Source organism: Dermacentor silvarum, chromosome 1 (assembly GCF_013339745.2).
Source record: "Dermacentor silvarum isolate Dsil-2018 chromosome 1, BIME_Dsil_1.4, whole genome shotgun sequence".
NCBI classification, from domain to species: domain Eukaryota; kingdom Metazoa; phylum Arthropoda; class Arachnida; order Ixodida; family Ixodidae; genus Dermacentor; species Dermacentor silvarum.
The window spans coordinates 61,345,162-61,358,871 of NC_051154.1; the positions used below are offsets into that span (position 1 = coordinate 61,345,162).

At 44.9% G+C, this 13,710-nt stretch overlaps 1 protein-coding gene across 2 annotated transcripts in view; it reads left to right on the forward strand.

The window, feature by feature from the left end:
* The first annotated feature begins 2,019 nt into the window (after positions 1-2,019).
* Positions 2,020-13,710, forward strand: part of LOC119464270 (T-cell leukemia homeobox protein 3-like) — a 71,025-nt gene continuing 59,334 nt past the window's right edge. For both annotated transcript variants that reach the window (XM_037725180.2, XM_037725187.2), the window contains exon 1: positions 2,020-2,446. In XM_037725180.2, the coding sequence (XP_037581108.1) occupies positions 2,077-2,446 (370 nt within the window). In that variant the 5' untranslated portion in view covers positions 2,020-2,076. The remainder of the gene's footprint in view (positions 2,447-13,710) is intronic.

Genomic DNA, 13,710 nt, shown 5'->3' on the forward strand with positions numbered 1-13,710 from the left:
CAATAAAACAAGCTCCTGTGCTTGACAGGCCAATTTGCTTCCGCCAACTATAGTGTGCGGAATCAAATGTATTATTATTATGATTATTATTATTGTTATTATTGTTGATGATGTTGTCGTCGTCATCGTTGTTGTTGTTGTAGAACTAAAAACTTACCCTATACAGAGTGCTCGAAGCAGCACTTAATTACGCGGAAAACTCCGTAACATAGCTTTTTGTTTGTTTGTTTGTTTGTTTGTTTGTTTGTTTCAATTTGCAGTCCAGATAGCGTTTAGGTGTTCCTATGCTGGAAACATTGCACGATAACTGAGTGTGATCGCAATTGCACGCCGCCGTAAGACGCTGACAAGTGTGAGCCTAACCATGAAATATTTTTTTTTATTTTTTACTTGTTTATCAAGCTAATCTTCACGTAGATTAAGTTTCTGAACTGTTTAATTATTTATAGGATAACATAAGTATACAAACGTGTTTGCTGCATTTTATGTCAGACTGCTTTATTGTTTCACTCATCCTCTCCTAACGGCGTCCACCGAAGAGGTTATATACTAAAATTTGAGGGAAAAAGAATAGTATTGGAACAGAAATTTTCCAACGTTCCATTACGCTTTCTATTTTTCGCTTCTGCATGTTTGCTGTCGCGCCTAGCGGCCGATTAAATCAATAACGGTGGCGCGGCGTCCGGAAGGCGTCCGAGTTAACAAATGACGAAAAGAACGGCAACTTTGAAGAGGATCGTTAGAAAATACGGCACCTGCAGTAGGAAGCCCTTACCTTACAAGATAAGTAAAATACTCATGAGGTACTCTCTCGATGCGTCGTCCCACAACTTCATCAGTCGTTAAGAGCACTGCTGCCCTTTTGAAGACGCTTGGCCTTTGCGGCCGCTCTTGATTGCTCGGTGAACGCTCTTTTGTGAGCGCGCGCTTCGCTCACTTTCCCTTTCCTTTTTCCTTTTCTACCCACTTCTCCCTCCCCAAGGGTAAGGTAGTAAATGGGACTCTAGCTGGTTAATCTCTCTGCCTTTCCTTTATTTCTCCCCTCTCTCTCTCTCTTTCGGCTAAACAGCTGCGAGATTTTATTTAAATTTTTTTCATTTCCTATTAACGAAATGTGAGACAACAACATGACTAATACGGAGTAATATCGAAAGTATTCCCCTCAACCTTATTCAGCATTGCTATAGCGCTAGGAAGGATCACACCTACGTCTGCTCCAAACAAGAGCTAATATCACTGTATATGAGGCGATGCATGCAGTTATGAGAAGGTAATTTCCTGCCCAGAAATAATATAGGCGAGATAACTGGCGTCACCGGAAACAATATTAATATCTCTTTCAAGCATCTTCCTCCTTCTACCGAAATAAAGAAAGAAAATGGAAAAGCGTACAAAACGGGTACCTTCAGCTATCCTGCCCGACATGTAACCAACTGTTTGCTATAGGAAATGGGCCCAATGTCTTATAACAGCGAGTGAGTGTACCTCGCGCAACTCCTATACGTGAATTCCGGAAAGAGTTTCCCCGCGTGCGTGTTTTTCTCGAGACAAGTGATAGCTCCGAAGGTGTCAAGAGTGGGCAAGCCGCTCGTTGCTCTCGGGCAGGTGGCGGGAGCGCGCAAGAATTTCGACGACGCGAGGGCGAAGGGCGACGCCTGGCCGCGTGTAGTAATGAATTGGCCGCTCCCAAGGACTGTCACAGGCGGCCACGCGTGAGCCAGACCAGAGCATTGGATGAGCAGCCGAGAAGAGGCGACGCTTGGCGCGCCATGAGGAGCCCGTCCGCGCCCGACCGCAGATATTGCGTCCAAAATGATAGACGCCCCAAGGAATAGCTCAAGAAGTCTGACCTCGTTATTAAATCTCCGCATGCGAGCGGCGAAGGCAGCGCGGCTCCATTGGAGGGCCGCCGACGGGCGCGGGCGGAGCGAGCGGCGGCGGAGGCGGGGCGGCGGGTTTCGGCGGCGCGGCCTCCTCCGGAGCGATCCCTCCCCGGCATGCTAATGGCGCCCGCGCGGGCGGCTCGCCATTTGGCGCTGTGCTCCGGTCGCCGGCGGATATCATGAGCCGTGCCTGATGAGCGCCAGGATGACGAGCCCCGAGCCGACGGACGGCAGCCGCTCGGGATCACCGGCATCGCCTGTTCCCTCGGCCGAGGGTGCCAACCACAAGCCTCGCCTTTCGTTCAGCATCAGCCGACTGCTGGGCGACGACTGCGACCGGCGGCCCGACGGCGCCCTGCTCGGACCTTCGCCACCGCTCGTGTCGGCCGCCGAGATGCCGGCGCTGGTCGCGGCCGCTCATCTCAGCCCGCTGCACCTGGGCGCCAACGGGACGGTGATCCGCGTGCCCGCGCACCGGCCTGCACCCATGGGAGCCTCGGCGGCGTTCCCGTCCTTTCCTTGGATTGGACCCACGCACCCGGCCGTCAAAGACCGCCTCCAAGGTACGCTATATACACAGGCTCCGGACGTGAATGCCAGCTGTCTGGGCTGCCATTCACGGCCGCCGCCGCCGCTTGACACGTGCTCGCGCGCGTCACTTCACGGCGGCACATTCGTGCGATGTTACGAGAGGCACGCCTTGGTGTCACAACGTCGTATGGCGTTTTTGCGTAGCGTTGTCGGTGGGAATTGGCGTTGCAAGTGCGACAGGAATGGCATATTTCTACTTCGTGCGAACGATTTCAAAGTGTGAGAATTTAGTCTTTCCCGACGTGCGTTGTTGTCGAAATATTCGTATCTTGCAGCTGCTATAGGTACTATTGTCACATTAATGACAGTTGTGAAAGTCGTATTTCGCGGTGCCACCTACGCTTACACGCTGTTTCGGTAGCCAAATTATGTCAGTGTTCAGAACAGAACGAAATATCATTAAATCTATGATGTGAATTGGCCAGAAAAGCTCAAATCTTGCATGTTCCAATCGACTAAACTCATGTAAAAGGGTTCGAAACTAATTGAGGCAACTTAAAATTTCACTAGGTTTACGTTTCAGCTTGTCATGTAGGATGTCTCGTTACCGTACTCCTGAAAGCGGCATCAGAATTTATAGCAGCTTGCAGTAAGATGACATACGTACGTCTGGAGAATAAAGCGTGAAATAGTGCATCGAATGGGGAAAACCGAAACAAGAGGGGAACAAAAGGTATGGCTGCAACCGCGCAATCGCCTAACGCACCATTACCCTGGTGCGGGGGAATATGGAACAGCTGCGTGAAATTTGTGCAACATAACACTCTACGCACATGTGTACCGTGCTTCACGTCCGGTCTGAATTGTCACTGACAATTTATTGACATTGTAGGAAAGCGTAGGCATGCATGACAATATGAGGACGCGAAAACCTTAAAGCAACCGGGAGACAGGAGGTATATATATATATATATATATATATATATATATATATATATATATATATATATATGGAAGGCAGGAAGGCTATAGCCAAAAGGAAATTCAGTTGGTCACGCTGTCTTGTGGAAAGTGGGTATGGGAAATATGGGAAATGCAAAATGCAGGAACAACTATACCAGGACTCAAACGAAAGATAGACGATTGAAGCAACGGAGGCACGCACGGAATACGCAGCACATTCATAACCTGCCATACGTTTATTGCAAGCCACCTGGACAAATATAGCAATTGCAAGCGTACTCATTATGCTCCTATATAAAGCGTTCAAGTATCGGTTCCATTAGGGAGGAAAAAAAATCAAGGTTATGGGGCTTGAAAGAGTCTATTCGCACTATATATAACTTGAATACAGACGGTACACCCCATAACGCCTCTACATCTTCAAATACACCACCTAATTAATATATGCCTGCTTCTTAAGAGCTGCAAGCCAACAGAAACGAGATTGCTGAAGGAGCATTTTGCTTTCCTGTGCATGTCGAATATAGTTCGCATTGAACGCGTACAACTTCTTATTTTTCAGTGTTTATCCATATGAGCGTTGCAATCCTTAACAGTCTGCTCTACTGCCGACTTATTTGTGTGTCCTATCAAAATGTACACGACAGTGCAAAGACCGCGACCAGAAGGAGATACGAAAACCGATGACATCGTCTGGTACAATGCTTCCATCCTGTCGACCCACCCTGCGTGCCGTCTTTGTGTTACAATGCATAATTAATTAGCACCTACAGCACAACAGTCGAAGCGCGCGCGCGCTGTAGACTTTTGGACGGCAGCACCACAAAACAAGTGATATACGTTTGTTTCTCCTCGGAGAATTTCATCTTCCTTTCTTTTTCTCACATTTCGCAATCGTGCCCGTGCCTTTTGATGTGCTGTCGGGGTGGTGGCGAAGAGTTCGTCTTAAGTGCAAATTTTCTCGGTGTGTGATTCAAGAGCGTGATATATGCCGCAACAGCGTAAGAACGGTGACTGCCAAAGCAAGAGTGTTGCGCTTCGACCGCATATAGAATAGTGCCAACGAGCGTGTCATAATAACAGTGCTCAGCTTTAAAATTATGACGGCAATATTCTTGGTTGCGCAGTGCTCGCCGCATGCAGCAGCGCCGCCAGCGGCGCGCATGTCGTAATACTCTTGGATGTAGGTCTAACGGAGAAAACACACATAGAAATACAGATACAAATGGCACAAAACAGCTCATTAATGTATTGGCGGCAGAGAATTCTAGATGAAAGCATCGAGAAATAATTATGTAATACCTGGATAGTTAGATAGAGAGAACAGAACACTTGGCCACAAACACTAATTTGAACACGTATACTTGGGGATGAAATGAAAATTTTGCAGTTGCCGTTGTTTTCTCACTAAGTGGAATGATCATATAATATTTAATAGACTTTGCCGGCAAGTAAATCATGCCCGTATCTCTAGAAAGCCATCACAAATGTCAAAAGTAAAGCTTCTCTGAGACCTAACCAAAACTACAAAAATGCGCTTCAATTTTAACTCTCGAGTGCTCATTTGCTTAATGTCCTATGTTTCAACTGATAAAAAAAAAAAAACAATAAAGCACGTTAAAAGCAGAAGTATGCAGACAAGCTCTCGCGACATGCTATTGACTGCACATTAAAGCTATAATAGCGTGGCCGTATTAAAGGGGGGGGGGGGGGGGGGGGGGGGGGAGATGCAAACGTTCGTGTATTTAGACTTAGCTGCTGCTGAGCAGTTGATAGGTGTGTGATTCGATTCCTGGCCACCGCGTCCGCGTTCCATTGCTGGCTAAATATCTTTAAAAAGCCTATGTATTACAGATTCATGGCTCGTTGAAAGACAGCACAGTACGTTGAACATTAATTGGGAGCCCATTAATTACTTTTATTTCTCCTAATCGGACACCCTTTAGGGACAGTGCTAAGCGTAATTAATGGAATATGAAAACTATAAAGGCAATTTCTACAAGCGAGAGCTACTTGGTCAAAAACGTCTGTTTGCTTTTTTTTTACCTCTGAATTTATACGTTCGCACGAACCCGAAAAAGGCGAGTTGAGTCGGGTTCGGGACAGAAATATTGTCGTTTGGTTCATGTGAACGCCAGCGGGTCGAGGGGGGCGGGTTGACTGAGCCCGACTACGAGAGGTGGGTTGACTCGCGCGACCCTCTTCGGAAAATGCATGCAAAAGCTGCCGGGTCTGTCTGGATAAGCACTACTTCTGAATTAACCCGCTGGGATCGAGCTCTTGTGAACGAAGCTTAACAGAGGCCAAATCATGGTATAAATCGAGTTAGGATTCGTCATGTGAATGCGGGCGCACCAGTATACATTCTGAGCAATGATGCGCACTGAATTCGAGAATGCTGCAGATGGACGCGTCGGCGAAGCGTTCATGTGAAATGCGATCTGTGCAGCTGAATGGGACCACTCCACCGTCACCAGACATGCAGGTTCCAAAGAAGTGAAGGACTGCAGGCTAGGAAAGGTTTCCTCGCGCAATAGACACACGACAGCATGCTTATAGGACGACAACCATACAGATATCAGAAGCGCGTGCCTTTTATTCCCCCTCCCTTCCCCCCTGCCCACCACTATTCGCTCCCCTGTAAGCACAGGTTACAATCCACCCGTCCATGTCCTCTCCGTTGATGCTGTCATTATGTCATGATCAAAGAGGCAATCACAGTCGCCGAGCAAGATGTACTTAAAGGGGCCGTGTCTGCTGAATGTCGGCGGCTACTCTTTGCGAAAATTCTGCTTGATATAACGCCGCTTTCGTTACGCGAATGCTCGCTTACAAGGTATAGCATTATCAGAAAGGTTATGCCTGCGCGAGCACGCCGCGTTGCTATCCGAAGCGCTAAGGCACCAAGGCAAGAAATTTTAGCCAGAGAGCTTTGTTACGACAGCTTCGGCGTATACCTTTATGGCGACAGCGCTCGTTTTCTGAAGTATGAACGAAGACGGCACTATCAAGAAGGACAAAACGCAGACGTCACTTTAGCTTGAGAACAAACCCTCTTTTATAGGGTAGTGAAAATTGACAAGAACTACATATACCGCACTAATCATGTTCCCACTGCAATTCATGCTATGATATCTCAAAAGTGATATAACTCGAAAGTGACGCATATATATATATATATATATATATATATATATATATATATATATATATATCTGTGTGTGTGCGTGTGTATGTATGTGTGTGTGTTTGTATATTGCGGCCTTAATGGAAGAGCTGCATTTGTAGTCAAGTAGAAGGAGCTTCTAATCGTTGGGGAGTTTACAGAAACTCTTATCTAAAATTATATATTGATACAACCAGACTCAGATAGCAACCACGGCCAGGATAATGTAGCGATACTATTCCAATTATTTTTCTTTTCGAGCTTCGTCGACGGTCAGAGCAGAGCTTCGCCTACGTATATTCTCTGTGATCGGGTGGTTGTGAGTGGTGGATGATCAGAAAGAATAGAATCGAGTGAAAGTATAATCGTTACATTAAACCGGCCCAGATAACCAAGTAGGCCTACGTTCGTATGCTTGTTTAGCGTCACGAGTAAGGAAAAACCCGCCGTGGTTAATCAGAGGCTATGGTGTTGGGCTGCTGAGCACGAAGTCGCGGAATCGAATCCCGGCCACGGCGGCCGCATTTCGATGGGGGCGAAACGCGAAAACACCCGTGTATTTAGGTGCACGTTAAAGAACCCCAGGTGGTCTAAATTTCCGGAGTCCCCCACTACGGCGTGCCTCATAATCAGATCGTGGTTTTGGCACGTAAAACCCCATAACTTATTTTTTTTTAACGAGGAATGAAAAGGGGGCGGTGTAATCGATGTCTCAAAGAAAAACAAAAAATCTTAAAGAAAACAAGAGACAACGACTGCTGAAGCTGTACCAAGACGCTATAGTACCATGAACATTTTTCTTTTATGAATTGTTCTCCCTAAGCAATTTTCATCGCTCGATATTTGACACGCATGAACAAAGTTTCTATAGTGCATGAAAAGTACACCAAGCCATGAAGTGCGGACACCTTTGTCATCAATTGTCGACAGAAGTAATTTATCTAAGGCAGGAGCGACGCGTGCCTCTTAAAAAAGGAAAAGAAAAAAAAAACCTGCGTGTATTTAACCATCGCTTCGGTAAGTACTGTGCTAGAACAGCTGTAGTGATGCAAGCTTACAAAAGAAAATGGGAAAGTCTGTCAAACGTAATTTTATTGATAGGCTTAAGCTAGTACGTTTAAATATAGGCAGTAGATCACATTCGCAGTACACCTGAGAGTGAGCGAACGGAGTTTGAAACTGAATTGCACCCTACTATCTATCTATTGTGTCCTCCTATAGATACAAGAAAGGGAGCAATCAAATATAGGCGGCATGAGATTTCCGCCTCTCAACTGCAAACCCCTCACGACAGAGCAGAACCGAACAAGAAATTTTAGAATTTTTAGAAAGGCTGTATAAAAAAATATTTAAAATGTTCGGTGTATACCCGCTTTCTTATGTAATTCCTCGGCAAGATGTCAAATACTGCCTTAAACGCAAAGCGCCTTACTATTGAAAAGACGAACATGTCATCTTTGATGGATGAACGGATAAAATGGTGAACAGGCGAATGTGGTGTACGGGGTGCTTCCGTGGATAGTCTTTTGCACATGCCAGAAGATTGTCCGCCGTTGCTATTACAGAGTGAAAACGGAAATAAAATTTTTGTGCACGTATACCAAGATGTGGTGACTGAGCTCTTCCTTTCTTTTTTTTAATGAAAGCATAGTTGGGAACTTGAGCAAAAACGATCAATAAAAAAACAAAACAAAAATATGACAAACTGAGTGAATACAGTCGTGCAGTAAAGGGTTTGAATAGCACAAAGTTGCGCAATTGCTTGGTCTCGCGTGTTTTCGTTTGTTATACCGCAACTGAACATCTATGTGGAGCTTCAACACTTTTCTAAATCATTTTTGCCCATGCAGCGTACCAGAGCGGACGACCCCCAAAATCTATCAATGGTTCTTTTATAACGCGTGCCGAAATCTCAGTATGCATGGCTGTTTTTGCTTTGTGGTCCCATAGAAACGCAGCCACGCCGGCTGAGGATGTTGTATTCATGCTCATTTTGCTTGGGCTGATGCTGCCCCACAAACACAAATATTTGATGGTGACCATATTCACTTAGATGTGCTCAGAAATGAAATACTTTAAACGTATCTATGATTTCGATGGATATGTTTCGGCCACTGCTTTCGATATCCACCGTCGTATAGTTGAGTGACTATATTCTTTCTGATGCTGGGCGCGAGCTCATGGGTTAATTTGCTTCGTCACTGAGGCGCAAGCATTGCTATCGGAGCGAAATACAAACACACTCCTATAATATAAGGAGATTGCGGCGCAAATTAAAGAGCCTTGGGTAATCAATATCAATACTCCGATGCAGCCACTCTCATAGCCCAAGTTTCGTGTTGGGAAAAAAGACCCTAGCAAGGAAATCATGTGCAGTAGCCAGGTAACCATTTATCTTGACAAATATGAGGCGTAAACGCAGCTCTTCGCGGGTCTTGACTCGGGAGAGTGACAAGGAAATGTTAAATATATATATATATATATATATATATATATATATATATATATATATATATATATATTATGGGTCATTATCATGGCGGAGAAGCTTGAAGGAACTTCGCACGGGCTTGTCATGAAATGATAGAAGTGTAGTTTAAAAATGCCACCTTGTAATCCAATAATGATATATAAACAAGCTGCAGAATGTGGCGTAATGGAGATGCGGCGATGTTGTGGAGAACTTTAAAAGCAAAGGTGATATTAATTTCCATTGAGTGATTAAGCTTGCAGAAATGCATGCTAGATTACGACAACGTGACACTTATCGAAGGATATTTCGGTTAATATTTTCGGACAACATGCTTCAATGCGGCGAATAATAGCTAGGAAGGACAGAATAGTTAACGCATTCGTCCGCTATTTTTCCCTACACTTTGCTCTTGCACACTACGCTAACCAGGCGCTTCTTCACAGTGCACGTCCCCGCGCTCCTTTGTTTATGAATATACAACTTGTCTGCTAAGACTGCTGCCGTCATTGTGCAAATCTTTATTGCCATTGAGCAGTTGTTCAGGAGGCTGTGGTTATCTAGAGCGATATACTAAACGAACGTCAAAATCCTCCGAGCGGTCATCAGCGGGCTCAATTTCCTCCATTGTATGCGGACAGCGATGCAGCGAATGGTTAACGTCGCCGCAGTTACTGCCAAACAAACTTCGTATACCTGCTTGCCACGTGGGGCAACCGAGCGAAATCAAACGATGGACAAAAAAAAAAAAAAAAAAAAAAAAAAAAGCCATCATCGTGTTGCAGTGTGCGCTTTCAAAGGTTCTTGTTTACAAAGCGGGTCAGACGTGCTTTAACGCCAGAGTGGGCCTTTTTATATGAATGTGTGCCCAGCTCCCTCCGGGCGTTTGCTTGCGTCATTCGCTGCCCGCGTCGCCCCCTAGCAGTGGTGTGCGTACAAGCGCGACCGAGCTCTGACGAACACCTGCTGTTGTGCCGCGAGGCGAACGCGTGCTGTCAGCGACCCAGAGTGCGTGCACCACTCCTCCAGTGACTTGAATGCGTTGCATGTGTAAGCCGCGTCGTTCCCCGCGTGTCGCGCCTGCACAAGCAGGTGTGTATACGACGGACCGCATTCCACGCGCCACAGGCAAGCTGCTGGCGGAATGTAAGGCTGCGCATGTTCGCACAAGAAACGCGGGTGGCCGCGTACAGGATTTCTTGCCACGAGTGCTTCTCCTCGCTTGATATGCGTATACACCACTACTACTATATACGCTCTTTTCTGATTGAGCAGCTTCGCAGAAACGCCTCGCCTGGAGTTGTGCAAGACAGTGTCAGTTGGGTCAGGTTACCGGCGTCTGAATGTGCCTATGCTTTTTGTTATACTTGAGCTCGGTAAGTCATTGGAGGCCGAACAGCGCTCTTGAAAACACGATAGACTTAGCATTTTCTAGTACATTTTTTTTAATTTACATATGCATTGGTATATAGACGATGGCGTCTTAGTATTTGTGACTTCGTCTAACTGCATTGCTTCGATGAGCAATGAACAAGCAACTGGGCGAAAAAAAAATTAGAGGCAGCATGAATAGTAACACACAGCACAACAATACAGTATTTTGCTGTGTGTTATATGTATACTCGTGGCCCTCGGTAAGAGAAAATCAAAATCTTCACTAATGAAACTTTGCATTTCGTATGTAATTGTATTAATTTAGTTTTTTTTTTCCTCTTCAGTAGAAAACTAATCGCCGAAAGTTAGGCGCAAAACCGAATAGCCTAGACACAGAGTCATCCTCAACTACCGACTTAAGTACAATGGAAACGCAAGTAACATATATAAAGAAAGCGCATCGTTCTGCGTGTTTGCTGTACGCGAACGCGCCTATCATCTCCTCGAGGGCTATACAAGGCCTAACAAAAGTCTGTAAATATCATTTACGTGCATGTGGGTGTACGTCGCACCTTAGCCAGTTGATAGTTTGCGTGTTCACAGTATGTTTACTTTTGCCTTGCATATATAAACGCATCTTGTCGAGCGCGCTAAGCCGTCATCTATGCAAACATCTGCACTTTCTCATGAAAGTCAGCATCTCTTGTTCTCCCTCCTCATGACAAATAATGTGCTATGGCACTAGAATCCGGCAAAATTAATGGTGCACTAACATCTCCTTCTATGATGTCAATGAAACGAAGAAAAAAAGAAAGACAATATTTACAACGAGTAATGAACTTTACGAGAGAACCTGTTCATTCCGCAACTGAAAGAAAAATGAAACTGCAAAAAAAAAAAAGATCGTTTATAATTCAAAGCACGACACGCAGTGATAAACTTTACAATTGCTTGCACATGCGCTTTCAACGAGAGTGATTAACAACCAGCATTCATGCGTCATACACCAACTCTAATTATGGTGTTAAAGAAATCTATTAAATTAGGCGTCAAATTATCTATCAATCAATTTGTAGATATTTTGGGAGGGTTTCGCAGCTAGCCTCCAGCAAAAAACCATACCTCAGGTTATTTGTTTGTTGTTATGTATTAACTCCCTGCGATTATGATGATGATGATGATGCATTAACTGCTACAGTATGGGCAGTTTGGCTGAAGAGCCCGCTATTCGGAATTCGTAGCTAAACACGTAAAAAACGAAACGCTAGACAAGAGAAAAACACAAATAGAAAGAAATATAAGTATTGAAACTCTTTCACAATCGATCAGAGTAAAACACACTACATACACTCTACAAACATACAAATAACTTGACATAAATTCCAAATCTATAGAAATCATGCGTAATGCAGGGTCGGCGCGTGACCTGTAACAAACACGAGTATATATAGTATCATGTTCAAAGGGAATAGTCACTATAAAAACCATGGAGCGCGTTTAACATTTTATATATATTTGTACAATCTGTACACAATGTTAAATTAAGCATCTGTTAAAATACGCGGGTTACGTTTCGTGCACAACTTTGTCACTTTAACACTTAGCGCCCTTCGAGTCGGAGTGGTGAAAAGTGTTACCTTGCTATAAAGGTTTGTCTCAGGCTGGAGCGAACCATTCGACAAGGGGACTTGTTCAAGAGACTTGCATTTGTCAACTTGTCTTTGTGAAGGGGACTTGTTTTTCAAATGGGGAATTGTATTCGTCGACGTGTCTTCGTCAAGGTGTCTTCGTAAGGGCGAAAGCGAATCCCCTTTGCCGGAACGATCGCTCCATTGCTGAGACATCTCTTGTTCGACCCTGCACTGTTGATCACTCGAAGATGAGCACTTCGAGTGAACCTCTGTTTTGCTTGGTTTAAAGGGAAATTCATGGGAATACCCTTTATGCCCCGACAAATTTATTATATCACCTTCACTGCCAACGCTCCAGCCTCCATCTATACGTTTTGCATGCTCATCTGTTGTTACAGAGGCAGCGACCAATTGAACACTATTGTCCAGAATTAAGTACTCTTTAATTGATATATTTCGTGTCAAGATAGGACGGGCGTATAGCACACGATCCAGGGTTTTTATGTGTATAAGCGCGTGCCTCCCTTGGAAGCAATTCCCCATTTCCCTCCGCACATCCCTCATAAGCGCAGACGCCCTACTCAAGCAGTGATTAATTCAGTGTGCAGACGGCTTTGTCTTTCCGCGAAGCGGTGCTATGACATCTGACTGCGTAATCCTTTCTGCGCGCGAGATAAGTGGGAACGCTTTCGTGAACGAATAAGGCGATAATAACTCTTTGAAGCAACGCGCGCTGACAAGACGTGACGTGTCTCCCGCCTCGCAAGGTCTTAGGGCTAATCAGCTCAAGCAGTCACAAGGCAACTTTTTTTAAATCCCCTGAGCAACGGCGTGTTAGCGTGCATCATCAAAAGACAGCGCCGAATGGCGGCTTTTTGGTTTCTTCCACATAACAGCACATTGCCAATGATGGCTACTCAGGAAAAAAATGTAACCAAGTGGCCGAAAATGCGCATGATCTGAAGTATTTAACTGCTGAGCGCCTAGCCATGCAGTGTTGTGGTCAATTGCTTCGTCTGCTATAAAGCAATGACTGCCTATAGCTCTCTCTTAATTTAACTGTCATTTCCCCATAATGTATTGTTATAACGTGACTTTATTCTGATGGCAGCATTTGAAGGTGAACTGGTCTCGATGGACATTGCTATATGCTTAATCATAGCCGAACGTCGCGCACTTAGTACAACTCCACTTAATTTGGACTTATCAGGTTGCGCACTTATACTGTTGCTATATAGGCTGTTTCATTTTAATTCTTCCGGTGTCTCTAAATAACGCGTGGCATTATAGACCATCTGGACGTATACACAAGAGGAAAGTTCTGAGATTGCAACGCAAAAGTCTGACTCTGTGTTTGCAAGCTTGTGGCTTATGTTTACTTTTTTGATCGCTGCTCTTTTTTTTTAGTAATATACATGCCTTTCGAGCAGTTTTACAAAGTACTGACTCATCTTTCCTGCAAGGCGGTATGTCAGCGTAATGTGGCATCGTAATGTGGCATCGTCAATGTGGCGTCAACTTTAACGAAGTGGTTATGTACGCGGCTTGTTTCTCAAAAGATTTGGAAGACATCGATGTGGTTTTCGTGATGGCATGGCCTCTGGAGTTCTCAAACGCTATAGTGTGCGTTGTTGGAACTTCACCTTGCTGTGAATGACAACCAGCGCCGCCATTTCACCGTTAGTTTGAAAA